This window comes from Prunus avium, chromosome 5 (assembly GCF_965620075.1).
Source record: "Prunus avium chromosome 5, drPruAviu1.hap1.1, whole genome shotgun sequence".
Classification (NCBI taxonomy): Eukaryota; Viridiplantae; Streptophyta; class Magnoliopsida; order Rosales; family Rosaceae; genus Prunus; species Prunus avium.
The window spans coordinates 18,499,485-18,527,404 of record NC_142288.1 but is presented as its reverse complement, the minus strand read 5'-3'; the positions used below and the strand labels follow the sequence as shown (position 1 = coordinate 18,527,404).

The following is a 27,920-nucleotide window of genomic DNA, read 5'->3' as shown; positions in this document are numbered from 1 at the left end:
AAAAGGTCAATAATATTTCTTTTGTACAGAGTCAGATGCCATTTCCGTAATAATGGGGAAAAACTATGGGCATTTAGTAAACCGACGATTTATATATGCCTCCATTGATCATTTCAAATCCCACTTAATTGTAAATCGACAGTCTCTGTCTCTCCTCTCTCTCGCTCTCTTCTTAATTGCTCTGCAAACGACTTCTTCTTCTTCTTCTTCTTCTCTCTCTCTCTCTCTCTCTCTTCTTAATTGCTCTGCAAACGACTTCTTCTTCTTCTTCTTCTTCATGATGCAATTTGGATCAACGCTTTCAGCTCACAATCTGAACCTGTCTCAGGCCAGAAGAGCTAGCTTTAGCTTCAAAAACTACACATCTCCATTGAACCCATTAACAAGAACGCCTTCTTCTTGCTCTTACTCTGCTGCAGCCTCTGTTTCTTCACAGACCATTTCTCGCAAACCCAGTTCTATCTCTACCGAGGCGACCCGGCTCCACCTCTCCAACCTCGACAAGCTCCTCCAGACCCAACCCCCACCCAAAACCCAGCTCGACCCACAACCCGATCTTGAGAATTACAAGGATCAGAATACTGGGTCCGTGGAAAACAGGGGAAAGGGGCTCCTTGAAGGGCTCAATTTGGCCAGGCTATGGCCGCAAGTGAAGGCAGCCGAAGAAATGTCGCCGAGGCACCTCAACCGCCTCCAGAGGCTCTTGTCCAAAACCGGAGAGTACTCTCCGAGGAACAACCTGGGCACCCGGTGGCGCGAGTATCACGGGTCGAATAACTGGGCCGGGCTGCTGGACCCTCTCGACCAGAATCTTCGGCGAGAGGTCGTCAGATATGGCGAGTTTATTCAGGCCGCGTATCATTCGTTTCATTCGAATCCGGCTATGTCAGCAGAGGAGGCTCAATTGCCTCGCCACGTGGCGTTGCCGGATAGATCTTATAAGGTGACCAAGAGCCTTTACGCTACGTCATCTATCGGGCTGCCCGATTGGGTCGATGACGTGGCACCGGATCTCGGTTGGATGACTCAGCGGTCGAGCTGGATCGGGTATGTTGCGGTCTGTGATGATAAGCGGGAGATATCACGGATGGGAAGACGGGATATCGTCATTGCCCTCCGTGGGACGTCCACGTGTCTCGAGTGGGCCGAGAATTTGCGGGCTCAACTCATTCAAATGCCCTCGACCGAAGGTGGAGAGCAAGCACAAGCAAAAGTGGAATGCGGATTTCTGAGTCTTTACAAAACACGCGGGGAGCACGTGCCCAGCCTTTCCGAGTCAGTGGTGGAAGAGGTCAAGAGGCTGATGGAGCAATACAAAGGGGAGACGCTAAGCATAACTGTGACAGGACACAGCCTTGGCGCTGCCATAGCCTTGTTAGTAGGCGACGAGCTCAAGACATGCGCGGAGGAGATGCCGTCGGTGGCGGTGTTCTCCTTCGGCGGACCCCGGGTGGGCAACCGGGGCTTCACGAAGCGAATGGACGACAAGAACGTGAAGGTTCTAAGGATTGTGAACTCCCAAGACGTGATCACAAGGGTTCCCGGCATATTCATCGGTGAAGGAGTGCTCGAGGAGAAGCTGAAGAACGCAAAGGTTGGAGGATTCGTCGACATGATTGACAGGAACATGCCTTTGGCATACACACATGTTGGGACAGAATTAAGGGTTGACACAAAAATGTCACCTTATTTGAAGCCAAATGCAGATGTGGCTTGCTGCCATGACTTGGAGGCATACTTGCATTTGGTGGATGGGTTCTTGGCATCTAACTGCCCATTTAGAGAAAATGCAAAGAGAAGCTTAGTGAGGTTGCTTCAAGATCAAGGATCTAATGTGAAAAAATTGTATACAAGCAAGGCAAATAACTTGACTAGGTTAAAACTTGAAAGAGAGGGACTGCAAATGGCTTCTTGTTTGCCTAGTCCTTCATCTTAAATTGAGATCAATAAAACTTTGCACATATGTATACTTCTGGCTCAACTTGTCAAAAGCTCTATGTATGTTTTAAATTTTTTGGTGAATTGGCTTTCATTTCTTGTTCCAAATTTTCTTTCTCAAAACATTAAAAAAATTTATTTTTATTTTTAATTCAAGCATTAGTGGGATTGCTCCACTTACAATCTAAATAGATATGATAAATCCAAAACCCACAAAAAGAAAAAGACTAACTGACAGCAAAGTAAATACCAAATGAGCTAACAGCACCAGACGAACTGGACCAATGCCGTCAGGCATCACTTGCTGAATGGAATATTGAGTCATTCCATTCTCATCTCTATCTGATTCCAAGGCCTCTCACTGGCAGCTGACGTTTTGTGGTGGTTACTGTTAGATTTCTTTAATACATAATCTAGATTTTTCACACAAACATGTAATACGTATAAAGACATGGAAGACATACCTAGAGCCATCTTCCTTGAGTATACAGCCTCTGAACTCATCAAATCCACAGCAGTAGTAATCCTAGCAAGCACAGCAACGCAGCAACGGCTCAAGACTTCTGCTCTCTCTCAGAATCTGTTTCAGCTCTCTTTTTATGATGAGAATAGGTTTAGAGAACGTATCTGATGAGAGCAGGGCCTTTAGCTTATATACGGCTAGGTCAAGTCGTCTCTACTCATCACCGAGGCCGACTTGACTTATCTTTCAAGCCCACTTGAATTAGTTCACACAAAAAGGAAACAAAATAGGACTCCTTAATTAGGCTCCAAAACCCTTCCTTATTTCACAAGGTTTTGGGCCTCAGGCATAACTTAATTAAACTCTTATTAAACCTTATATGACTTAGTATCTAGTGCACAGATCTAATTAGGAAAACATAACATTCTCCCACTAGATCAAGCACTAGAACACTAAGTTTCTGTATTCCAAAAGGTTTAATAATCTTTATTGGCCATGAGTTTAAACAGTTAAGTCGTTCCCCTTCAAGCTACCGTGAAGAGTGATTAAACAAAACGAACTATAGACAAACACTGCTCTCTTTATTAAAACAGGCCATCTATAATCACATAATGCAATCTCTAAACACATGAAGCGCCTACAACGTGAACCTGAATATGTACTGATCCTCAGTGTGAACCTTTATGCATATCAGTACAAGTGCCCCTTTACGACTTAGCAAGAGTCAATCCGCAATGTTATTAAAAACAATAGTATCTCAAAAGAGACCATAAACTCACAAGCATAAATAAAATTGCATAACAAGTTTAAACAGCTAAATAGTCAAAATTGGCAGAATTTATTCAATAAATAAATAAAACTGACAACCAAAATTAACATTCTTAAATGCAAATCCCTCAATCCAGAAAACAGCAAAAATGAACAAAACAAACAAACTAGTAAAATATCATAACGGGAACAAGACTCCCACTAGATTGCAGCATCAAAACTAGGAAAAAATCTCATTCTCTCAACATGTCTCAGAAAAGCTTCTGAAGGCAAAAACTTTGTGAACGGATCTGCAATCATGTCTTGAGTTCTGATATGATCAAACCTGACTAGTTTGTCCGCTACCTTCTCCCTCACTATTAAATATTTCTTGTCAATATGCTGAAGTCCAGACGACATCTTGTTGTTTTCATGCAGTGGAAAACAGCCGCTGTGTTGTCATTAAATATCTATATTGGTCTAGAGATCGAGTCCACCACCTTAATGTCTTTAATAAAATTCCTTAGCCATACTGCATGAGAAGTGGCTTCATAGCAAGCTATGTATTCTGAAAACATGGTTGAACTCGAAACACCAGCTTGTTTAGCACTCTTCCAAGCAACAGCTGCTCCTGCCATCTTGAAAAGAAAACCTGAAGTAGAGATGTAATCATCCTCTGCTTTTCCAAGATTTGCATTAGCATAATGTTAAGCTCATAATTTCATACATATACATGCCCAAATTTACTTACTTCTTTTGCTTAGTTTCCTAGATTTCTATGTTATTTGCCTCCCTTTGTGTGTTTTGTAGGCCAAAGGAGCATGAGAGCATAATTCATACAATTCAAGCATGTTAAGGCCTAATTTGGATGAAGGGAAGAAGAGCTTAAAGACAAACTCAATTTTGGCTACAGCCCCTGCCAGTCCAGTTTCGTAGGTCATATTGCAAGCTTTGTTTCAGCAACCTACATAGCTCGGATGAGGCAACATTCTTCATGAAAGTTGTTCCAATGGGTGTGTACTATAACATATCCAAAATTCAGCCCCATTGGATAAATATGGAGTCTGTTACCTAGCAAACACAGAGCCATGCTCATGATGGATTTTATCAGCGCGCAAAATGAGTTAGCAATTTGTTTTGGTCTTAACTTCCTCCTCCGACCTTGGATTGGCCCAAATGATATATGGCTGGAAAGAAGACATTCTGAACTTCAAGTTTGAGTGCTTAAAGTCTTAATTTGCTTAAGTGAAGCCCAATTTGTAAGCCCTTGAAGTTGCTGGTCATGCTGACCTCAGGATGAGCTATTGTTTCTGGTTGGAAGCTTGGTCATGGTGAGCTAGGCATGAGCTATTGTAACTGGTTGGAAGCTTGGTCATGGTGACATGAAGATGAGCTAGGGCTGCTGGTGGGATTTATTGGTGAAGTGCATCAACCAATTCATATTTTCTAATACAAGTGTTGTATGCATTAGCCATATCAAATTCAGATTTTCATTTCCCCTAGGCCTATAAATAGGGATGTTCTCTAAGCTTGTAAACACACCCCAAGGGGGGGAGCTCTCAAACACTTCTCTAGAGCTCCATTCCCTTCTCTCCCTCAAATTCTCTTAGTTTCTCTTTCTAGTTTTCAATTGTTATAATGAGATCTTTGTGCTGAAATTTTCCTTTAAGTCTTTCCAAGTTCTACTTTAATTTTCATTGTTATGTAAATTCTTTTCTTTAGTTTCAAGTTTGATTAGTTTCCAAGTTTCAATTATGATTTTTGTTCTTATTCATTATGCTTATAAGTTAATATGCTAGTTTGAATGATTGATCACCATTTAGGCTTGCATGTTAGCTATCTTGGTTTGAATTAAGAGTAGACACCATACTTTAATTCGAATTGAACTATGAATAGGAAGAGTATGTATGGACATTCGACAACAGGGATTAGATACATGCTTGGTTGTTTAAATTGTTCTTCTATGCTTAATGGGTTCCTAATGCTTAATTTTAGGTTAGACAACAAATGATCAAATTAGGGAATTAGGAACACAAGGTTATGACCACACACCATGGCTTAATCATACTTTAGCTAGAATCAATCCATTAATCTAAATTGAACTTGGGAACTTATTTGCTTGAGTTACTTATTTCTTTCTTCCTTGTTTTATGTTCTTTGTTTTTGTTTCTATTTTGTGTAGGGAAACTAAATTGGATCATTCAATCACCAATCCTCGTGGGATCGACCTCGCACTTACATACGCTATACTACCGAATGGCTCGTGCACTTGCGAGTATCACAAGTTGAGGATGCAACTGAATCCATTTTGGTGCAGCTGTATCTACGCAACACATAACCAACAAGCTCTAAATTCTCTGTGCGTCTGTAAATCAACATATAAGCCTTTGTTCTCTGTAGGTACCTTAGAACCTTCTTTCCAGCTATCCAATGTTGCATTCCCGGATTTGACTGAAATCTCCCCATCTTGGTAATGCACAAGGCTAGGTCTAGCCTTGTACACACTTGTGCATACATAATGCTTCCAACTAGAGAAGCGTATGGCTTGTTCCTCATCTCATCTTCTTCTTCTTTATTCTTAGGGCAATGCTCCTTCTTTAAATCTCTTTTAGCCAATGGAACTTTCTATCCAGAACACATACTCATGTCAAAACGCTTGAGTACCCTTTCAATGTATGTTTTCTGTGATAGTCCCAGAAGGCCTCGAGCTCGGTCTCTCTGAATCTCAATGCCCAACACAAAAGCAGCTTCTCCCAAATCCTTCATCTCAAAATTATTTGAAAGTAGCTCCTTGGTGTCCTTTAGTAAATTGTGGTCATTTGTAGCCAAGAGTATGTCGTCGACATACAACACTAGAAAAATAAATCGGCTCCCACACTTCTTCAAATAAATGCACTGATAAGCTATGTTCTCTTCAAAACCATAAGATGAAACAGTTTGGTGAAATTTGAAATACTACCTCCTGCTTGCTTGCTTTAGTCCATAAATTGCCTTACCAAGTTTGCAAACCATATGCTCTTTTCCCTCCTTTGCAAACCCTTCAGGTTGCCTCATATAATTTTCTTCTTCGAGTTCACCATTCAGGAAGGCAGTTTTGACATCCATTTGATGCAAAAGTGGGTCATAATGCGCAAAGAATCTTTGTGGAAACTGGAGAAAACGTCTCAGTGTAGTCAATTCCCTCCCTTTGGGTAAATCCTTTGGCTATCAATCTAGCCTTGAATCTTTCGATTCTTCCATCTTTATCCTTCTTTGTCTTAAATACCCATTTCGAGCCTACCAATTTTTTTGGCTCTTTATGAGGTTCAACTAATTCTCATACTTGATTATTCTTCATGCTTTCAAGTTCATTCAACATCGCTTCCCTCCATTTGTCTGCATTCTGACTCTCTATTGCCTTTTAAAACTTGTACAATCAGTCTCAACAATTCGGGTACCATAATTTGGATAATAAAATCTAAAACCCTTTGACCTTGCGAGATAACCTATAAAATGACAGCTAATCGTTTTAGGATCAACCTTCTTCTCTTGAGGGTTATAGATTCTAGTTTCAATCTTGCAACCCTATACATGAAGATGTCTTAGGCTAGGCTTTCTGGTAGTCCAAATTTCGAAAAAGTGTCTTAGGTACGGAGTTACAAGGCACTCTATAGTTTGTTGTTTTGATCGCCTCTCTCAAAAAACGTAGGCAAATCAGATTTAGAAATCTCGCTAAGAACCATGTCCTTCAAAGTTCGATTTCTTCTCTTAGCCACGCCATTCTGTTGCGGAATTCTTGGCGTTGTGTACTGAGCAACTATTCCATTTTTCTTGTAAATACCTTGCAAAAGGTCCAGCAAGTCGTCCTCCTTCATCAAAACGTCCTTAATATTCACCCCTTCTATCCGACCTCACAATCTTTATCTTTTTCTCAAGCTGCCTTTCTACTTCAGTTTGGAAAAACTTTAAACATTTCAAAGGCTTGAGACTTTTCTGCTATGAGATACAGATAACCAAAAACGGGAGTGATCATCTATAAAAGTGATGAAATAACAATTTCCATCAATTGTTCGATGAGGGAACGGTCCACAAAAAACTGTGTGGATGATTTCTAAGAGATCATTACTACGAGTTGCACATTTCTTCTTAGTCTTAGTGAGCTTTCCTTTAACACATTCAATACAAATTTCGTCATCACCAAAAGTCAGTGATGGCAAGATTTGTTCCTTAACTAGAATTTTCATTCTTTCTTTTGAAATGTGCCCTAAACGTCTATGCCATAACCTAGTGGATGTTCCTTCACTTCTAATCTTTTTCTCACTAGATTTAGCTATTTAAAACTTCACCATCTTTATTTTTAATTGAGACAATATAATCCTCCTTTTATTGTCCTTGAATTCTGAGATAACACCATTTTAATTAAATCCAAAATAAAACCAAGTCTTAATAATCTTGAAACAGAAATTAAGTTTCTCTTTATTTAAGGTACTGGAAAACTACATCATACAACTCTAACATAGATCCTGAATCCAACTTAAAACAACTACTCCAATAAAATTCAATTAAAAACAACAGGCAGCTATCTAGTCCTCCTTGTCACAACATGCCGCCGCCGCCATGAAAGTGTTGTTCTCCTTAGCAGGGAATGGGTCAAGTATCGCTATCTCCCTATTAGAGGTGGCATCAAAAAACTCAAGCTGTGATTCAGGTTGGGGCGCAGGTTTCACAGATTGCACTAGGAGATTCTTGTATCGAAGTAGCTTATTGATATTTCTTCCTCTCCCATAAGCGCATACACCAAGCTTCATAGTGATCCTAAGACTTTTGAGACTGTCCTTTGTAGCCGTGTATATTCTTATGGGTCCTCCATATGGTCGACGATTTCGCTGCGCCTTAACCCTTTTCCGCTCCAGCTCATCTTCGTGCCGCTTCTTAATTAGCTATACTATATTCTTTACTAGAATACCATTTGTGACAAGTTGACACGAGTGACACCTATCAAAAGCCAAATGCTTCTCCTTTTTCCCAAACTTTTGGAGTTGTTCTACAGGATACATAAACGAACAAAACATGAGTGAAATCATAATTGATCTCATTCATTCCGAGAATATCCTTAAAAATCAAAACTTCCATCTTTGAAGGTTTGACTAGTGAGTGTTTCAATTTCGCGAGAAATTGATCGAGGGAGTGTTCATAACTGTAAGGATTTGCAAACAAAAGCATATTACATATTACTTTCCTAGAAACCGATTCTCAATTTGTTAAGAGAAAACAGTTTAACTTCATTCACAAAACTAACAAATAATACATGCAAGCGTCCTTAATTAAGTATCACACCTTTGTGGCAAGAGATTACTTATAGCTTACACAAATTACTTGTTATCTTGTGCCATTACAAATAAATTACTAGATAGATTCTATTTGTTGAAGAATCTTACCAAGCAATTCATGTATAATGCAATTTCCGGTTATCTTCTTTAGGGTTTGAGTATTAAGGTTTGATTTTGTTATGAAAAATTTGTTGATTCTCAGAACAAAAACAAACATATATCTGGCTCAGAAAAATAACCAAACAAAACATAGTTCAACAAGGAAAAACCCTAAAATTGCAGTGAAAAGTGTTTCTGCCGTGAATAGTATTTCTGCCGTGAACAGTACTTTAGGGGTTCTTAGTGTCCGTTTTTGACGCAAAATACCTTTCTGAATAGGGAATGACCTAATTAACACAACTCACAGCTAAGCTGTGATATATAGGCATTTTTAGGGTTTTAAGGTGATCTGCTAGGTCAAAAACGTGTTTAAAGTTTTGAAAATATGAAAACCGAATCAAAACATGCTTTTTCCAGATTCTTTAATATTCTCAATATTTCAGAAAACATGTTCAATCAATTTCCAAAAATTAAACATAACCAAAATTCATATAGCATAACCAAATATGTAAATAGATTAGGCATGCTTGAACAACGATTACAGATATGTGTGAACAACCTGAAGCTATGATACCAACTGTTAGATTTCTTTAATACATAATCTAGATCTTTCACACAAACATGTAATACGTATAAAGACATGGAAGACATACTTGGAGCCATCTTCCTTGAGTATACAGCCTCTGAACTCATCCAATCCACAGCAGTAGTAATCCTAGCAAGCACAGCAACGCAGCAACGGCTCAAGACTTCTGCTCTCTCTCAGAATCTGTTTCAGCTCTCTCTTTATGATGAGAATAGGTTTAGAGAACGTATCTGATGAGAGCAGGGCCTTTAGCTTATATACGGCTAGGTCAAGTCGTCTCTACTCATCACCGAGGCCGACTTGACTTATCTTTCAAGCCCACTTGAATTAGTTCACACAAAAAGGAAACAAAATAGGACTCCTTAATTAGGCTCCAAAACCCTTCCTTATTTCACAAGGTTTTGGGCCTCAGGCATAACTTAATTAAACTCTTATTAAACCTTATATGACTTAGTATCTAGTGCACAGATCTAATTAGGAAAACATAACATCCACAAATGTCTGCCATCATAGGGATATTTGAAGTGCAGTTATGTGCTCCAAAATGGACAGATTTGTGCAGAGCTTCAAGACATTCTGGGATGCAGAAACTCAATGAAACATAACAACTGTTCGTTTGTCTTTAAAAGACTATTTGTCCAAGCTACTCTTTGCCTTTAGCTTCATAAGATCGAATCACGGTACATAACACATACGAATACGGCATATATTCATGCCTTTTGGGACACACAGCCAATCTTGAGGGCGTTAATCTTTGACTGTGTATGGAAAAAGGCCTAACAAGTAAAATTGTTATTATTTATAGCCATTGCTTCAAGTTCTTAGCGACGATGATCTGAGTGAGAAAAGGGCAGCAAACCAAATCAATGAACTGATAAAACCTACCAAGTAACTGAAGGGTCTGATTCTATATAACCATCCCTGAAAATCATAAACAATTTTCTCAGCAGTATAACTAAAGGCATCATTTTCATGCATTGGTGGATATTGAAAATGAGATATTAGAAACAAAGATTTGTTGCCGTCAAAATATACGTTAAACCCTATAAATTTAAAGTAAAGGTGAGAGAAAGGGAAGGTAGAGAGTATCCAAGCAAAACTCGTATAATTTCATGAGTTTTTCATTAAAGGGTTAATTTTAATTTAGTACCCTACAGTAACACTAGAGTATCCATGCATTCAGCGTCGCAAGGTGCAAAACACGTACAAATACGACATATATTACTAATATTCGGTCGTCCAAGGTAAAAATAATAGTACAATCTGGTTGATAGATAGCACGCTTAACCAGCAGCAAGACCCTTTACTTTTCCAAGCTATAATGCTTGTTTACAGCTTCAATCACATCCCAAGTGACCTTCATGTCTTTTGGGAACACAGCCAAATCACCAGCCCCAATTGTGAAAGATCCTTCATGCCCATCAACTTGAACAATCACTTTGCCCTCCAGCAGATACATAGTCTCTGTGGCAGTGAATGACCATGGGAATTTGCTTGGACCACATGACCACCTGTTAATGAATTCACAATATAGATCATTGCAAAGGAATAACAGGGTCTACAACATAAACAAGAAAATCTCCTCTAATCAACATCTATCTGAACATCCATATAAATTTTGCAGGTACCAGGCTCCTATTCTTTTTCCATAATAAGTCACATCAATTCGTGAATTCCCACACTTTTTTTCTGTTTAAGAAATAAACGTGATGAATAAGAAGTTTTATTCAAGAAAAACACAGTACACCAGTACAACTAACTACCCATGCATTTTAAACAAGTGAATAACAAGAAAGAAGAAAAAGCGTGTACAGAGTCCTCCAGATTGAGGAACAAGAGTTGAGACACAATGAAGAAGGCTGTCCTCAGAGCACTAACCAAATCCACATACTTGCAGTCATGCCATGTACCTCATCAAGAAAAGAGAATCTTGGCACTCATTAGCTTCTTAGAGAAGGATCTATTATGAAAAAAAAAGGATCTATTGCTAGGATTGATCTACCATGCTTCTTGTCCACAAACAACATAAAAACAAAGCCTTAACAAGATCACTGACAAAACTAGAGCTGCTTACAGTACTAGTAAATAAGGAAACTAAGGTGCTGCCAAATCAGCTGCTCATCCATACATAGATTCATGAGGAGCCTCGGTAAAGGAAAGCCTCTAATTCAGGACTAGTCAATGCTTAGGTATCAATTGCTAGTCTTTTTTAGTTTTAGTTAGCTATGTATAAAAGCCTTGCATTGTTACTGGTTCATTTGTGAATGAAATAAATCAGTTCTAAACAACAAAATTCTCTCTCAACTTTCCCTCTGTTTATCAAACTTTCCTCTGCACTCTTCTCTATTGAATTATATTTGGAATTGATTATACCCTGACTTTGTCAGGCAAACAGCTAGGATATGATATATCATGCTTCTTGTCCACAAACAACACGAAAATGAAGCATTAACGAGATTACATAGACTGTGAGAAGTGTAATTTCACTCCTACTCTCTATGCTCCTGAGAAACCGATCAAATAATTTGATAGGGTAGTCTCAAATGTGCATCTTCCACCATCCATCTCTGGATCTATTATCTTCATAGACTCTTTTTATGACCCATGGCTTTACCAAGTAACTGAAGGGTCTGATTTTCTACAAACATCCCGGAAAACCACAAACGATTTTCTCACCAGTAAAACCAAACATACCCATCACCCAATCCTCAGGGAAAACCTCTAAAGGCATCATTTTTCAAGTCTAGGTAAATAACGAAAATCATATAATAGAAACAAAGATTTGTTGCCATCAAAATATACATCAATTCAAACCCTATATACTTAGAGTAAAGATGAGAGAAAGGGAAGGTGAAGAGCAACATACTTGGGCCATGTTGTGACTCCAAGCTCAGTGAGTTTGGATTGAGCGGGATTTTTTTCAACCTTCACACCAAAAGCGTTGGTGGCCATTGGGGTTTCTTCAGACTGAGAAGAACCGATTTCTTCTGGTTTGGATTCTCTAAAATTGAATGAGATGTAGAGAGGGACTACAATTACTACTAGTATTAAAGGCAGCACTAAGAATTGCTTTGGTAAAAATTGAAACATCGCCTTACCAATTCTACTTTTCTTTTTCTTTTTTCTAGGAATAAGGGGAACTTCTGAATCTGTATATATAAATATCAATTGTTGGTCGAATAGTGAAATTGAATATCAATTGTTCTTTTCATTTGTAGGAGTGCTTGAATAAAAAGGTTCATTTTTAAACTTTATTGTTGGGTGCAAAAAGGTAGACAGGTGTTCCAAGAAATTTTATGAAGTGTGTTTTTCAACAATTCAATTTTTTTTGGTTACATTTAGGATGGGGAGCGCCACAACCACTATGGTAATCTCCGTTGAACTTTTTCAACAATTCAATTCAATTCAATTCGAGAGCATCTTGTATAACGATTGAAGCAACATTTCAATTCTAGGGAAGAATTATTCAGGCCTTTCCTCTTCTAATCCTAACCGCGTTTTTGAGTTAGGCTTTTGTTTTCTTGTTAGGGTTGATGAGATGGGCATCTATCAGATATTTGTGTTGAGGGGTGTAACAATTTGAATTTGTTGAATCTACTGTTAAATGGTGCTTCGAGGTTATGGGGTGAATGGTAGACGCATTGGACTTCCATGAAGTGTAATGGTGGAAGTTTAATTGGCATGAAGTGTTATGGTGGAAGTTTCCCATCCCCGAGTTGGTCGAGAGTTTTGATCTCTCACATAGTCTTCTTGTACCACTTGATGCAGTGATACCATGAATTCTCTTTTGTTTTTAGCGAGCTAGGTTTTCAGGATGTGAAATTAATTGGTTTTTTTTGGTTATATGTATATGTTGTTTTACAAGGGGTCTTTCTTTTGGATGTCTTTTTCATGTTAGTATTTTGCCCTTTTTCTTAATGGAATTACTTTTTTTGTTTTTTAAATATAATTTTTTGTTTAGTGGTACTACCGAATGGTGGAAGAGATTTTAAGGAGTGACAAGTTAGTATCTTACGTGTGGTGGGCTCCAACCAAAAAACACAAGTTTAAAGAAAATTCCAATTTGTTTTTACCATTGACAATGTCTCATCATTAACGGGGTCTAGTCCAATTGAAAACAACATTAACTTCCAGACCAGGGATCTTATATTCAAATTATCATAGCACCTTGATAGTGTGTATGTGAGAAACCTCTTTCCGTTGTAATTTAGACTATCATATTCAACAAAAATAAAATGCAGAAAATAGCTACGTACATAATTGTGTATTAAAATGGAGCTTGATGTTCTTTCTTTCATATTACTAGCGGCGGATCCAAGATTTAAAAGTCAAGTAGGCGAAGTTTACCTTAAAAACTCGACAGTACGAGTGAATTTCATTCATAAAAATAAAAAAGATATACCTAGTTGAGGGGACGTAATGAATCTTATCCTCAAACATGCATCTCTATACATAAATAAAAATTTAACAAAAAAAATCTTGACCATAGAATAAAACCATAGAATACTCAATTTCAAATTAAAATCAAAATTACGATGTATACATGTTGGCTAGATAGGATAAGATGTTGCCAAGAGAGAAGTTATTGTCAGCCCAAAGAGAAGATAATTAAAAAGGGGAGAATGAGAAGAATACTTGTTGCCTGGATAGGATAAGATGCTGCCAAGAGAGAAGCTATTGTCAACAACCCAAAGAGAGAAGTTATCGCCAGAGCTGCCAAGGAAAGGAGGAGGTGGGGACTATCGGCTGTGCCTATGCACAGCCAAAAGGGTTGGCTGCTTATATTTCTTCAACTGTTTTTCTTTTTTATAAAAAGTTTGAGTGGGCTGGGCTTTGATTTGTGTGCTGCTCTTAATTTTTAATGTGTTTGGGTATTATGGTCACATTCACTTGTCCATGTAAAACATGGATTTACAATAATATAACCTTTGTTTTTTTCTTAATGGGATATGGGTTTTCTTGGACTTTGTTGACTAAACACTGTATGATTCTAACTTCCATTTCCATTTGATTCTCCAAAAGATATCATCATTACCCAACAATACCATAAAGATAATCTTTATGTCTTCTTCTAATTTATTCTATTTTTAGCGCATCTTCTTCTAAGTTTTTCTATATTTCAATTTATCGCTATAAATGATTCTTTGCTTCTTGTTTTATTATTTTTTTCAAGTCTCGCTAGTTTATATGCTAGCCACATTGTACAAATACATGTATCATGAAATTTCGAAGTGCATATGTGTTCACTCTTGAATTATCTACTCGACAAAAAACTCAATATTTCTTGTCAATATTGTGTTCTATTGTTGTCATTGAAGTTAGGTTCCTCAAGCCAAAATCATCACTGAAGTATATGATGAGTTACAAATAGTTATGGTAAAGCCTCAAATACTGAGATCGTGTGTGTATTGATAAATATATATATATATATATATATGTCAGATTACAAGAATTCTATTGTATAGCAAATACATGACGTGATAGACTAGAACCTATCTAAAACTAGTTTGCCGTCAGCATTAGAAGATTTCAAAAAAAAGTTATGCCTACCCTCTAGGATTCAACAACCTATGACCCTCATAAGCCTACACTCGCAATATTTGGATAGGATGAACCACTCGAATATTTCCCTTAATAAAATAAAAACAAATTGAAACACAAAACTTAAGAATGTGGAGGGGAAAAAATGAAGAAAGGTGTCACCAATTTGATTTCTCTCTCTCTCCAACGCATAGCTTGAATGGTTTATATATATAGGAGCTTTCCAAGTGGGGGTTTGGTTATTAAACAAGCAATTAAGCTGCATAAAATATTCTCACAGTTAAAGCAATAAGTTGCCAACATTAACATGGTTTAAAACCAAATATAAATATATCAAATTAATACACAATCAAATCACAGCCAATTACATTTAGCCTACATGTTTTCTCCAAATTCAAGACATTAAAATCTAAAACAAAACTGCCAAAACGTATTAATATTCATATCAATAGAAAACGTCCAGCTATACCAAAAGTAAAAGGTTTTAAAATCTCAACTTTAAAAGAATTAAAACCATCATTTAACACATATTTAAAATTTCAATTCAATAAATATAGTAATAATAACAAATGTAAATTTAATAATAATTTATATTTTGAAATACTCACAAAAATTCCAACAGCTCTAAACGCAAATCCCCTCTAGTTGATATAAAAGAAATATGAGAAAATTAACAAAATATTCCAGATTAAACCAGATTAAGGCGTAAATGACAATTTTATCCTTATGTTGGATTGAAGCGGCCATCATCAAATGTTGAAAGTGGACGCTGGTCATCGCCATTGGGCCCTTTCTTCATTTGCCTCATATCAATATGTCCAAATTCAACAAGCGGCTTATAATACACCCGGCCGCAGCCTAACATTCCCCATTAGGGTTTTTAAGATCAGGTTTTGTCACTCTTATATTTCTCTGTGCCGCATTGGTTAGGGTTTTCAGTAGCCACAATAGCAACACTTTCACAAAACTTTCTCTGCAATATTCTCTGCCCCCAAACGTACTCTAAACCCAACTCCCACCAATCTCTGATTCATGGCGTCGAATAAGCTGTGAAGGGTTTCGTGGTTGCTTTTCAAAGTCGGTGTATTTCTAAGGTATTGAATCGGACTTTTCGGAGCTGCAGAAATGGCAACCGCGAACCCTTTCGATCTCTTGGGTGATGACGACAACGAGGACCCAAGTCAACTTCTCGCTGCTCAGCGGCAGAAGCTGCCTACGCCTCAGCCCAAGAAGCCCCAGCAGGCCCAACCTGCTCAGCCCGCTAAGCTTCCTTCCAAGCCACTTCCTCCTACTCAAGCTGGTGAGTTTTCGATTCATTTCTTTGCTTCTACAGTTCATTTCTTGGTTTTGTCCGCTGAAATACCTGTTGGGTTTTCTCGAAATGGAAATGAAAATGAAAATTTGGACATCATTGTATCTGTTGTCTGAGTTTCATTTCTTGGTTGGGTACCGTCGAGAAAATCTTTATGACTTGCTGTTTATTCATTATGTTTTGTGTTGAAGTTGGAAGATGTTATTTGGATAAGTTATTGCTATTTGGTATTGCTTTTGAGTATATTTGATCGGATTTGGTGTGAAGTTTTCTCCGTGTGTGATGGTGTCTATTCTTACTGTTTGGTTTTTTGGGTTATACAATTTGATAGCTATTTTTGGAACTGAATGATACGTATGCACTATCAGAGTTTTGTTTTCTGCTTTTTTTTATTCCAGTAACTTTTCATGAACCAAATGAGATTGAATCAGTGGAACTGGTGAAATGAAATCTAATAAATCTAAAGGCGTCTTCATGCTCTAGATGTGTCAGCTTTCATATTTGAACTAGATATATAATGTTGATGAAATTTAAATATATATAATGTTATTCTGTAATGATTAGAGACATTCAGAAGTTTAGTACTTATAAGATTTTCAATGTATAATGTTGATGTAATTTTCTTGTCAATGAAAGATGGTTGGTCAAGGTGCTGGTATGATTTTCTGGTCTTCTCTCAAGTTACGTTATACATTTTATGTTGTATATAATATGTGTATCACACAACGGTTTTATCATGGGCAGTGAGGGAAGGGAAGTATGAAACTGGCCGTGGAGGGGGCCGTGGTGGTGGACGTGGGTTTGGCCGTGGACGTGGAGGAGGTGGTGGTGGATTTCCTCGAGATCCAATCAGCAATGAGAACACTAATGGTGTTTATGGTGGGTACAGAGCACCAGAAGAGGGAGATACAGGGAAACCTTCTGAAAGACGTGGCGGCTACGGTGGGCCTCGTGGTTCCTTCCGTGGTGGGCGTCGTGGTGGTTTTAACAATGGGGACGATGCAGAAGGGGAACGCCCTCGGAGGGTATTTGATCGCCGCAGTGGTACAGGACATGGGTTAGTAGTCTTCAGCCTTGTTATTTAATTCACCTTATATTCATGTGTTTTCACCATTGGAATCTTCCTGTTTTCTTTCTGTTATTGATAATATTTGTAATATCAGAAGTGAGTTTAAACGTGATGGGGCTGGTCGTGGGAATTGGGGAACACCCACCGATGACATTGCTCAGTGAGTAATTATGTTCTAATCCCTCATTGATTTTCAGTCTAGAACTTTGTGACACATTTATTTATCATTATCTGGTACAAGGCTTACTCATGTTTACTTTTTTGCTATATTAAGGGAAACTGAAGAGCCTGGAACTGAAATTGAGAAGAATGTTGGTGCTGAGAAGCAGTTGGGAGAGAATGAGGCTGCTGATGCCAACAAGGAAACTACTGTGAATGAGTCGGAAGAGAAGGAGCCGGAGGAGAAGGTAAATTATATTGTTATTGCATAATTACTGTGATTTTTCTGGATACCATATAGTTAACTGATGAGATTGGATTTTCTGCTCATCCTTGCATAAAACGATGTCATTGTTTCACTTTATTATAGGAGATGACTTTAGAAGAGTACGAGAAGGTGCTTGAAGCGAAGAGGAAGGCTCTGCTTGCATTGAAGACTGAGGAAAGAAAGGTTGATTTGGACAAAGACTTGAAGTCCATGCAGCAGCTTTCAAACAAGAAGGAAAACAATGACATCTTTATCAAACTGGTGAGTCCTGACACACTTTGAATATACCAATCCTATTTCATTTTATTTTGCTAGTATAATTACTTTGCCATTGATTGTCAGGGTTCCGAAAAGGATAAGCGCAAAGAGGCGGCTGAGAAAGAAGAGAGAGCCAAGAAGGTTGCCTTTTCTTTGTATACCTGATTTATCTTTAACCTTTTTCTTTGGTTGTAGTGATTTTTTAAATGGTGATTACTGCTTTCATTTTAATGGTATTGGAGAGTCAATCTATTTTTAGTTGTGACAATTTGGACATATTAGTTCTCTTACACTTGCTCTGTCCTGAAACTTTTAATGCTTCCTCGGTACCCAGTTATCTCTTTTTTTATCTTATTTTCGGAGCAACCTCTTCTGGTTTTGTAATAATTTAAACAGATATAATTTCTTTGATTTCTATTAATCCTACATGTTATGATGAGATAAGATTGTTTGACTGAGTGATTCATATTTTTGTGCAGTCTGTTAGCATAAATGAGTTTCTGAAGCCAGCTGAAGGGGAGAGGTACTATGGTGGTCGTGGTCGAGGCCGTGGCCGTGGTCCACGAGGTGGATACGGTGGTGGACCCGGAGGTTACTCAGGCAGTGCAGCACCCTCCATTGAAGACCCTGGGCAGTTCCCTTCTCTGGGTGGTAAATGATAGTCTCCACTTCTTCCAGCTCTATCCATTTAATCCATTTGGGTTTTATGTGATACCATTAGTGAGTGGCAGGCTGTCCACAGGAATATTAAGAACTATTTTGATTATCTATGCTTTTTTGGAGTGTAAATTTTTATGACTTGGACAAACGAATCATGCATCAGTTTTGAGTTGGAATAGGTTGGGAACAGAGTAAAGTGTTTTTGAATTCTACTGTTGGCTTTTCTTGATTATTAATTAGTCTTTCTTTAGTCTTTAATTATTTGTAAGTCGTATCAGAAGTATTATTTATTTGTTTTTCATCCTTAAAAGAGCGAAGGATGCGTTGATTGCCTGCTTGTCAAAGCCTCAAATGGCATCAACTGGGTGAGTGTTATGTAACTAGTATTTCCGGCCGGTTTGACCCAAAAATGACTAGTCCTCTCATCTGCTAACTGGTTCTCGTTTCTGATTACCTCGGGAACTGCTAAAATTTTAGAAGTGCTTTTATATCATAAATGTGCTTTAACTTGTGCTTATAGTTCGAAGTACTTTTTCCGGAAGCACATTCGAGTACCTTGCGCTTCCACTAGACTAAGAATTAGATGGTTTGTGATCTAAGATCAATATGAGTATTTACAGTTTTGTTAATAGTATACCTAAGATCAATCTAGTGTCTACTTAACTCTGAATGAGATTCAACAAGTTTGCCAAAGCAATGAAATTTTCATTTTCTGGTAGTCGACTTGTGAATTTTTCTGTACGGACAGATCCCTTGTTTCGCAGACCTCTTGTGAGGCTGAAGTTTAGCATCCAGGAGGCGTTTGGTTTGCAAAAGAATAATTTATGGAAAATCAATTCTCGTGTCTCTCGTGCTTTTTATTTATAACCCTAAATAGCTTCAAATGTTTCCTGCAGTAACTGATTTAAAAATTCACTTATGTATTGTATTGCAAACCAAAAGACGAATATAAGATTTCATTCTTGATATTTAGGCCAGATGAATGACGATCCCCTGATCTTGATATTTTTTCAAATAGTCCCAGTTTGTCCCTGACATTTTGAATGAATCAATCTCCCCTCAGAACTTCAATTTCGTGATCAAAGTTGCCCCATTTCATTAGTTTTTAGATAAAAATAGTTAAATCAGCTCACGTGGCAGGAATAATTTGCTAAATTTAACTATTAAAAAAGAAAAAAATCTTGAAATGATTTAAAATGTTAAAAATATATAAATTTAAAAAAAAACAAGGAATAACTTTTTAACAATATCGAGCAGCCCCTCCTAACGAGAAAAACTCTCATGCAACGAGGATAGCATTATTTTGCTATAGCCGTTACAAGTAAGTTTTTTTTCCCTTATAACACCTAAGCCAACCCAAAACTATACCCTTTTCTTCCACATAATTGAAGCCAACCCAAAGTCCACCATTTCCAAAATTTCCAAAACTCCCCATTAAATTACTCAATAAAATTAAATATAAAAAGGGAGAGAATCAATACCTAGTGCGTGGGTGATGAAGGATGAGTGATTGAAGAGGAAACGAGGAAATGATGAGGAGGATTGATTGGAGACAGAACGGGGAATAGAGGAGAGAGCTAGTGAGAAGGACAGAGACATTGCCGATGACAATGGAGGAGGGGAAGGTGACGCGGAGGATGGAGGATAGTGGTCAACATTGACTTCGAGGCCGACTGTTGTGGCGAGTAACAGCGGTTAGGAAGAGAAAAGGGGTTGGGAGGTGCTGTTGGGTTTTTAAGTTTTTTTTAAAAAAGTTAACTTATTTTTAAGGCTTATTATCACAAAACATTCCTGACGTTTGCGAAATTATCACATTGCATCCCTAATGTTTTTTTTGTATCATTAATGGTCCCTAACGTTAATACATGTACTCTTAAATAGTCCCTCTGTCAAAAAAACCGTTAAATTCAAGGGTATAATCGTCAAATCAATCCAAAACTATATAATAAAAAATTTCTTCCCTTCTCTCTTCTTTTCTTTCTTCTTTCTTCTTTCTCTCCGCTTGGCCCTGCTCACTCTTCTTCTTTCTTTCTTTTTTCCTTCCCTTCTCTCTCTCTCTCTCTCTCTCTCTCTCTCTCTCTTTTTGTCTCCTCTAGCCACCCAAACCACCACCCCGACCACTCTAGCCACCCAAACCACCACCCCGACCACCAAAGCCACCACTCTATTTGCAACTCTCTCCCTGCCCCCTCCCACAGCCCACCAACCCATCCACTCTAGCCACCCAAACCACCACCTCGACCTCCATAACCACCCCCTCTATGTACTTTCTCTGCAACTCTCTCCCTGCCCCATTCCATAGCCCACCAACCCAGCACTCTAGCCACCCAAATCACCACCCCGAGAGAAGGAAAGAGGAAGAAAAAAGAGAAAAAAGAAAAAAAAAAAAAAAGAGAATGAAGGAAAGAAGAAAAATGAGGAACAAAGAAGGAAAGAAGAAAAAAAAAAGGGAGAGAAAAGAAGAAACAGCGAAGGAAAAGAAGAAGAAAAGAGGAGGAAAGAGAGAAGAAAAAAAAAAGAGAAACGGAGAGAGAGAAGGGAAGAAAAAAAAAATTTATAATTTTGGATTGATTTGACGATTGTACCCCAAGATTTAACGGTTCTTTTGACATAAGGACTATTTAAGAGTACATGTATTAACGTTAGGGACCATTAATGATACAAAAAAACATTAGGGATGCAATGTGATAATTTCGCAAACGTCAGGGACGTTTTATGATAATAAGCATATTTTTAAACATGTAAAATAATTTCTCCAAAGATAAAATATTTATTTTAAAATTACACCTGCTACGTCAGTTGATTTAACGATTTTTATATGAGAAAACTAATGAAATGGGGCAATCTTAGTCACAGAATGGAAGTTCATGGGGAAGACTGAGTCATTTAAAACGTTAGAGGGCAAATTGAGATTATTTAAAAACTATAAAAGCAATTCAATAAATAAGCCTCTATTATATGATGCACAATTTTGCTACTAATCACAATTCTCGTATGGCGTGTAGTTGAAATGAATAATTTGTGTCATTTCCCTTTTTATACTAAATGCCGAATACTGAAGTGAAATCAAACCAAACTGAACTAATCGTTCAATGCCCAAACTCTTGAACCATAAAGTATGATTTTTGCACAAACTTTGATCTTAATATGTGCTGAGTAATTAGCCAATACATAGGGGGCCTTTATTTCCACACGAAAATAACGCACATCCTTAAGCATAGAAATGTTGGAGGAAGCCAAAATAATAAATATTATTTACTTTTTATTTCGGCCTTTTGTTTCATTTTGATAGAAATCAAGTGAACACCAAGCATCTTGGGGGAGGTGGTCTGCCCCTCCTCCCATCCCCTCCCCTCCCCTCCTCTTCCTCCTTCTTCCTCCTTGAATCATACTTCTCTCTTTCTCATGGGCATAATTTCCCTTAATACCACCATCTTTATCTTGCAGGTCTTGCTCCATACCGACCCAAAATCCACAGCTCATCTGGATTCCTTCACCATCTTTTTGATCTGGTCTCATCCTTGGTTTGTAGCTGCAAATTCTAAATGCATTTTGACACGTATTTATTGGAAGGTGTGTAGAGCTCTAGCTCGGGTGCTTGCATCACCTCCTTCCAGGTTCTCGGTTCTTTTCCTCGTGGAATGGGTTTTCTCATTCCTTATTTGTTGGTTGCTGTCCTTTGGATGTATTGGTTGGGTTAATTCTGGATTTGTTAGTGAATCTCGAGTGGGCTATGTTTTGAGGGACGTTTGGCTTGGTTTGCTAACCTACGGGTGTTTGGTTTTTCATGATGGTGATTGGTGGTTTGTCCATCTACAGTCGTGGAGTTTCTCTTTGCTGGTGGTGGCGGCTTGGAGTTTCTCTTTGGTTGTGGCGGCTAGGTTTCATGTGTTCTATTTTATGTTGAATGTGGGTGTAATGCCTTTTTGTGGGCTATATGCCTTTATGTAGGCTATATGCCTTTTTGTTGGCTTTTGACGGTTTAGTTTTTGGCTCGGGAACATGATCTTCATGCTATACTGTACTAGTTTTAGCTAGATTTATTCTTGTATGTTTTCTGTTAGTTTTCTGGCCGGTGCTTTTGCTCGGCTTTGTTTGTACTATTCTTTACCCCTTTGGGGCTTCATGCTATATTGTACTGGTTTTAATAAGAAAATGCCCTATAAGTCCAACTCCAAGATTTGAATGAGGCAAACAAAGTTTATTTGTCACATGATTTTGTTTTGAGTTTTGATAGTTCCAACCGTTTAGAGTATTAATCAAGCTCTTAAATATTGGTACTTTGGGAAACATAGTTGACCCAATATTGGGCACGTGTATGCTAGGACACACACAAGTAATATGATAATAAGCTGTAATTGGCTAATACGTTGTAGTTGGCGGCACACAGTGCTTATTTAGCACATTCAACGTAAAAGAATAATAAAACAAAATCCAACCCTTGATAAAACAATGCACCGATTCATTGAATGTAACATAAAATTACACCTAAGATAATTTAATTATTGATAAATATTATTATCTAATTATCTATTAAGATCTCATTTTTATGTGATAGTTTGTGGGAATATATGATATAGAATAGATTAAGCTGTTGGAACAAGGTTTCTTGTTGTCCAGTTTCCTACATTATTTATTTGTTAAATAAACAAGGCATTACAAATTTAACACAAATCCGTTGTAGTCTAGTTGGTCAGGATATTCGGCTCTCACCCGAAAGACCCGGGTTCAAGTCCCGGCAACGGAATTTGTAAAATGTTTTTGTTTTGTTTTTCCTTTCTCCCTTCTCTCTTCTAAATCAAAGCATCAACTCTCCGGAATTCGAATTCCTAGGAGAACTAGAAATTCAACTTCTTGCATATGAAATCATGCTCAGATTAAAATCTTGGAGAAGCTGTAACAAATTGAACTTTTGCTTTTCTCTCCACCATCCATGACAAATCTTAGAAATACAAGAAAACCACCAACATTGGTGCTTAAAATTTTCCCACATTCCAAACACCAAAACTATGCCCTCTCCTCCTTCACAATCCAAACCCCATGTGCCAATCAAAACAGAGAAGCCGTTCCCGTCAACTTTCCCTCTCGCCCACAACAAGAAACCCACTTGGTTTCCACCAGTAACATGACATTGAAGAGCACACTCACTCAATTTTGCAATGAACCTAAACCGTGTGATCAACGTGAATTTGGCAATATCATTAAGTCAAATAAGTCGATCACAAGTTATATTCGAGCCGGGGATTTAGATTCTGCTCGTAGGGTGTTTGAAAAGATGACAGTTAGGACGACAGTTACTTGGAATTCAATTTTATCCGGGTATGCGAAAATGCCTGGGAAGATGAAAGAAGCCTGCGAGGTGTTTGAGAAATGTCCTGAACCAGACTCCTGTTCATATAATATTATGTTGGCTTGTTACTTACACAATTTTGATGTTGATGCTGCTTGGGAATTCTTTCGAAAGATGCCTGTCAAGGACACGGCATCTTGGAATACTATGATATCAGGGTTTGCTCAAAATGGGAAGATGAGAGAAGCACATGAGTTCTTTATGGTGATGCCAGAGAAGAATAGTGTCTCATGGAGTGCAATGATTTCGGGTTATGTGAAATGTGGGGATTTGGACATGGCCGTGGAGTTGTTTGAGGTAGCACCGGTTAAGAGTGTTGTGGCGTGGACTGCTATGGTTACAGGGTACATGAAGTTTAGGAAGATTGAATTAGCCGAGAAATTATTCCGAGAGATGCCTATGAAAAATTTAGTAACTTGGAATACTATGATTTCTGGTTATGTTGAAAATTGTCAAGCTGAAGAGGGTTTAAAGCTTTTTAAGTCAATGATCGGATATGGGGTTAGACCGAACCCATCAAGTTTGTGTAGTGTTCTACTGGGTTGCAGTAACCTCTCTGCATTGCAGATGGGTAAGCAGGTACATCAGCTGATTTATAAATTTCAATTATATAATGATACAACTGCAGTGACCTCTTTGGTTAGCATGTATTGTAAGTGTGGGAATTTGGGGGATGCTTGGAAGTTGTTTATTGAGATGGCACGAAAAGACGTTGTTACTTGGAATGCTATGATTGCTGGTTATGCTCAACATGGAGCAGGTCTCAAAGCTCTCGATTTGTTTGACCGGATGAGGAATGAGGGAGCAAAGCCAGATTGGATCACATTTGTGGCAGTGTTAATGGCTTGCAACCATGCAGGGTTGGTAGATCTTGGAGTACAGTATTTTAATTCAATGGCAAGGGATTATGGAGTTGCAGCTAAGCCGGACCACTATACGTGTATGGTAGACCTTCTTGGTAGAGCTGGTAGGCTAGTTGAAGCTGCGAATTTGATAAAGGAAATGCCGTTCGAACCACATTCTGCCATATTTGGAACTCTTTTGGGTGCCTGCCGGATCCACAAGAACTTAGAGCTAGCTGAGTTTGCTGCCAAGAAATTGCTTGATCTTGATCCAACGAGTGCAGCTGGTTATGTTCAACTTGCTAATGTTTATGCTGCAACCAACAGATGGGACCATGTTGCGAAGGTAAGGCGATTGATGAAAAAAAACCGGGTAGTGAAGACACCAGGGTACAGTTGGATTGAGGTGAAGAGTGTGGTGCATGAATTCAGATCAGGTGACAGGGCTCACCCAGAATTGGCATCTATACATGAAAAACTGTTTGAACTGGATCAAAAAATGAAGTTGGCAGGCTATGTTCCAGATCTTAATTTTGCCTTACATGATGTTGGAGAAGAGCAGAAACAGCAGCTTCTGTTATGGCACAGTGAAAAATTAGCAATTGCTTTCGGGCTTATAAAAGTGCCGTTAGGGACCCCGATTCGCATTTTCAAAAACTTGAGAGTTTGTGGGGATTGCCATCATGCTACCAAGTACATATCAGCTATTGAGAAAAGGGAAATCATTGTTAGAGATACTACAAGGTTCCACCATTTCAAAGGTGGTGTTTGTTCTTGTGGAGATTACTGGTGAATATGCAAAACACGATCTCCATTCAAAACTTTTCCGGCAGTGTTCCTATCAGCGGTGGAGCTACGATTCTTAGATTTGGGGTAAAGGGCCAAAATCTAAACTTAATTGTAAATAGCTTAATCATCTTAAATGGGGGAAGCCAACACTAAATTGTGTAATTTTTTTGGGTATGATATTATATTTTTCCCCAAGTATTAAAAAAGGTTTTAAAAGAGTGGGAGGGCCAAGGCCACTTCATGCCTGGCTAGGAAGCGTGCAAATCAGTGCTTTCCCTGGAACCACTTTTTAAGAATTCATTATGGCATATAAAATATTTCGAAAACAACAGAAGTGAGAATGAAGATAGATCCCAAATTATTCAATGACCTACTAAACTTATATCCATCGCACAGTAGTAGTTGAAATAGTGGAATAGGATATCCTGCATCTGACAAGAATTAGGGGAACAGAATAAGGCAAATACTGCTATTCACCAGTATTCCTAATTTGTACAAAGTTTTTGAAAACAATACATTGAAAAGAATGGAAGCTTTAACAAAGTGCTGAGCTGATAACTGACAACAAAAGAACGTGACCAACAATCATCTTCATATCAAAGCGTTACGATAAAACAACTAGTTTTACATGCCACGAAGAACAACACCGATAAACATCATTGCCCCCCAACAATTATTTTTCCCCATCTAAGAAGAGCAGCAACCAGACTTTTGGTTGACAGGCTGTCCCCGAATCTGCACTGTTGGAGGCCTGGCATTGTTCATCGGTTGGCTTGCCATCCTGCAGATAAAATTCAAAACATGTGTGAGAAGCTGGTCATCTAGAATGGTGCAACTATTACCATACAACGACACAAAAACACAAATGCAAGAAAGTACCTGTTCTTGATCTCAGCAGCCATGGCCATGAAGGCTTGCTCCACATTAGTGGAATTCTTAGCACTGGTTTCCATGAAAGGGATTCCAATTTCATCGGCAAATGCCTAAAAAGAAACAACAAATTCCATCATTATACTTTGCATCTCCAAGATATACAATGCCAAGAAACTAGAACAGGCTCATCAATATTCACCTTGGCTGTCTCATAGGACACAACTTTATTTGCCGTGAGATCGCACTTGTTTCCCACTAGAAGCTTGTTCACATTTTCACTTGCATATCGGTCGATTTCATTCAACCATTGCTTAACATTGTTAAAGCTCTCTTGGTCTGTGACATCATAAACAACCTGCAAGAAACCCAAGGGCATGAGACTTATATCTTACATCAAGAGGAAAACTTGGGAAAAATAACAGGCACAACAAATAAATAGGAAACAACACACTTACAATGATTCCATGAGCCCCGCGGTAGTAGCTGCTAGTGATTGTCCTAAAACGTTCTTGGCCAGCAGTGTCCCACTGCACATCCCCAAAGCAACATCAATTAGCAACTAAGAACAGAAAAAGGCAAGATGCGACAGGTTTACATGTTGAAAAATTCATGTGAACTAGTTCAAAAGAGCTACCAACTACATCAACACAGCTTTACTAGAACAGATCTCAATCTACCGCGCAAAAAACTATTAAACCAATTCATATATACTCACAATTTGGAGTTTGATAGTCTTCCCATCCTGCTCCACAGTGCGAATTTTCTAAAATACACAATAGAGATAACATATATTAGTGAGAGTTCATAAAATGAATCGACGGTGTAGAAACCCAGCGCAAGAAATGCTTACAAAGTCAACTCCAATTGTGCTGATGTAGCTATCCAAGTATGAATCATCCTGGTTTACAAAACAAAATATATCAATCAGGAACCCCAAATCTCAATTATCTTTATGACTCTCAAATACTGAGAGAAAAAAAATGAAGAATTCGATGCCTAATTGTCTCCCACTTACAGCAAACCGCAGAAGTAGACATGACTTGCCGACACCAGAATCTCCAATCAACAAAAGCTTGAACAAATAGTCACTGCATAAAATTTTCAGCACAATTTACTGATCGGAATTACTATACTCTATACAGCAATCAAAATCAAACATAAACAGCACCGATCCAACCGCTTCGGGTATGAATTCTTTCAAATTACAAGCCCTAAAATTCACATAAATTATGAATCTAAGAAAAAATTTCAACGGATCTGATTGCCAGGCATCTAGATCTATACTCAAAAGCCCTCAATTCAAACAAAAAAAAAACAGAATTAAACTAAATTAAATTTAAATTACAGCCTACAATATAATTGCGGTTCTAAAATCATCGCATCGCATATACAATCAAATTCAATCGGCGGAATATAAAAAATATAATTAGAAGAATCATCGGATTGAACTTACTATTCGGGATTCATGGCTGGAGCTCAGAATGAATCGCGAGAAATTGGATAGATATGCTTGTTCCGGCGAGAAATTGCAGCGAGAGGTAAGATCTTCGCCGGAGAGACAGAGGGAGAGAGGGAACGGCAAGAAGAAGACGAAGTGGAGATTGTGAAGAAGAAGGAGAAACCGAGGAGGGAATGAAGAAGGCGATTGTTTGTATTG

The 27,920-nt window shown here is 38.2% G+C and overlaps 5 protein-coding genes and 1 non-coding gene across 7 annotated transcripts; 4 read left to right on the top strand and 2 right to left on the bottom strand.

Annotated features, from left to right (window-relative positions):
* Positions 1-122: 122 nt before the first annotated feature.
* PLA-I{BETA]2 (alpha/beta-Hydrolases superfamily protein) lies at positions 123-2,022 on the top strand. Its single transcript, XM_021957805.2, has one exon. It carries the CDS (start codon positions 278-280, stop codon positions 1,934-1,936), a length of 1,659 nt encoding a protein of 552 aa, XP_021813497.1. The 5' UTR covers positions 123-277; the 3' UTR covers positions 1,937-2,022.
* Positions 2,023-10,228: 8,206 nt separating this feature from the next.
* Positions 10,229-12,323, bottom strand: LOC110756390 (uncharacterized). The gene is made up of 2 exons (XM_021957818.2): positions 12,009-12,323; positions 10,229-10,653 (listed from the first exon to the last, which is right to left on the bottom strand). The coding sequence occupies exons 1-2, from the start codon at positions 12,230-12,232 to the stop codon at positions 10,446-10,448; spliced, it is 432 nt and encodes a 143-aa protein (XP_021813510.2). The 5' UTR covers positions 12,233-12,323; the 3' UTR covers positions 10,229-10,445.
* Positions 12,324-15,581: 3,258 nt separating this feature from the next.
* On the top strand, positions 15,582-18,667 carry LOC110756404 (Hyaluronan / mRNA binding family). 2 transcript variants are annotated; one of them, XM_021957838.2, is made up of 7 exons: positions 15,582-15,983; positions 16,740-17,052; positions 17,162-17,224; positions 17,339-17,471; positions 17,594-17,752; positions 17,834-17,890; positions 18,229-18,667. In XM_021957838.2, exons 1-7 carry the CDS (start codon positions 15,809-15,811, stop codon positions 18,406-18,408), a joined length of 1,080 nt encoding a protein of 359 aa, XP_021813530.1. In that variant the 5' UTR covers positions 15,582-15,808; the 3' UTR covers positions 18,409-18,667. The 2 variants fall into 2 exon arrangements, with proteins under 2 accessions (XP_021813530.1, XP_021813529.1); XM_021957837.2 differs by having other exon boundaries at positions 15,583-15,983; positions 17,159-17,224.
* Positions 18,668-23,083: 4,416 nt separating this feature from the next.
* Positions 23,084-23,156, top strand: TRNAE-CUC (transfer RNA glutamic acid (anticodon CUC)). Its single transcript has one exon. It is a non-coding gene; the product is annotated as a tRNA-Glu (tRNA).
* Positions 23,128-25,641, top strand: LOC110756405 (Tetratricopeptide repeat (TPR)-like superfamily protein). Its single transcript, XM_021957839.2, has one exon. It carries the CDS (start codon positions 23,343-23,345, stop codon positions 25,392-25,394), a length of 2,052 nt encoding a protein of 683 aa, XP_021813531.2. The 5' UTR covers positions 23,128-23,342; the 3' UTR covers positions 25,395-25,641.
* Positions 25,642-25,789: 148 nt separating this feature from the next.
* On the bottom strand, positions 25,790-27,920 carry LOC110756444 (ras-related protein RABD2c). Its single transcript, XM_021957878.2, has 8 exons — positions 27,717-27,920; positions 27,279-27,351; positions 27,114-27,161; positions 26,979-27,026; positions 26,719-26,790; positions 26,463-26,618; positions 26,270-26,373; positions 25,790-26,171 (listed from the first exon to the last, which is right to left on the bottom strand). Exons 1-8 carry the CDS (start codon positions 27,728-27,730, stop codon positions 26,078-26,080), a joined length of 609 nt encoding a protein of 202 aa, XP_021813570.1. The 5' UTR covers positions 27,731-27,920; the 3' UTR covers positions 25,790-26,077.

Coding starts and splice junctions, on each gene's coding strand:
- LOC110756444 (XM_021957878.2), bottom strand. Junction 27,162..27,278: donor GTCTACTTCTGCGGTTTGCT/GTAAGTGGGAGA, acceptor TTTGTAAACCAG/GATGATTCATACTTGGATAG. Junction 26,374..26,462: donor TGTCCTATGAGACAGCCAAG/GTGAATATTGAT, acceptor GTTTCTTTTTAG/GCATTTGCCGATGAAATTGG.
- LOC110756405 (XM_021957839.2), top strand. CDS start 23,343: ATGACAAATCTTAGAAATACAAGAAAACCACCAACATTGGTGCTTAAA.
- LOC110756404 (XM_021957837.2), top strand. CDS start 15,809: ATGGCAACCGCGAACCCTTTCGATCTCTTGGGTGATGACGACAACGAG. Junction 17,225..17,338: donor CCCACCGATGACATTGCTCA/GTGAGTAATTAT, acceptor TGCTATATTAAG/GGAAACTGAAGAGCCTGGAA. Junction 17,891..18,228: donor AAGAAGAGAGAGCCAAGAAG/GTTGCCTTTTCT, acceptor ATTTTTGTGCAG/TCTGTTAGCATAAATGAGTT.
- LOC110756390 (XM_021957818.2), bottom strand. CDS start 12,232: ATGTTTCAATTTTTACCAAAGCAATTCTTAGTGCTGCCTTTAATACTA. Junction 10,654..12,008: donor GGAGTCACAACATGGCCCAA/GTATGTTGCTCT, acceptor ATTCATTAACAG/GTGGTCATGTGGTCCAAGCA.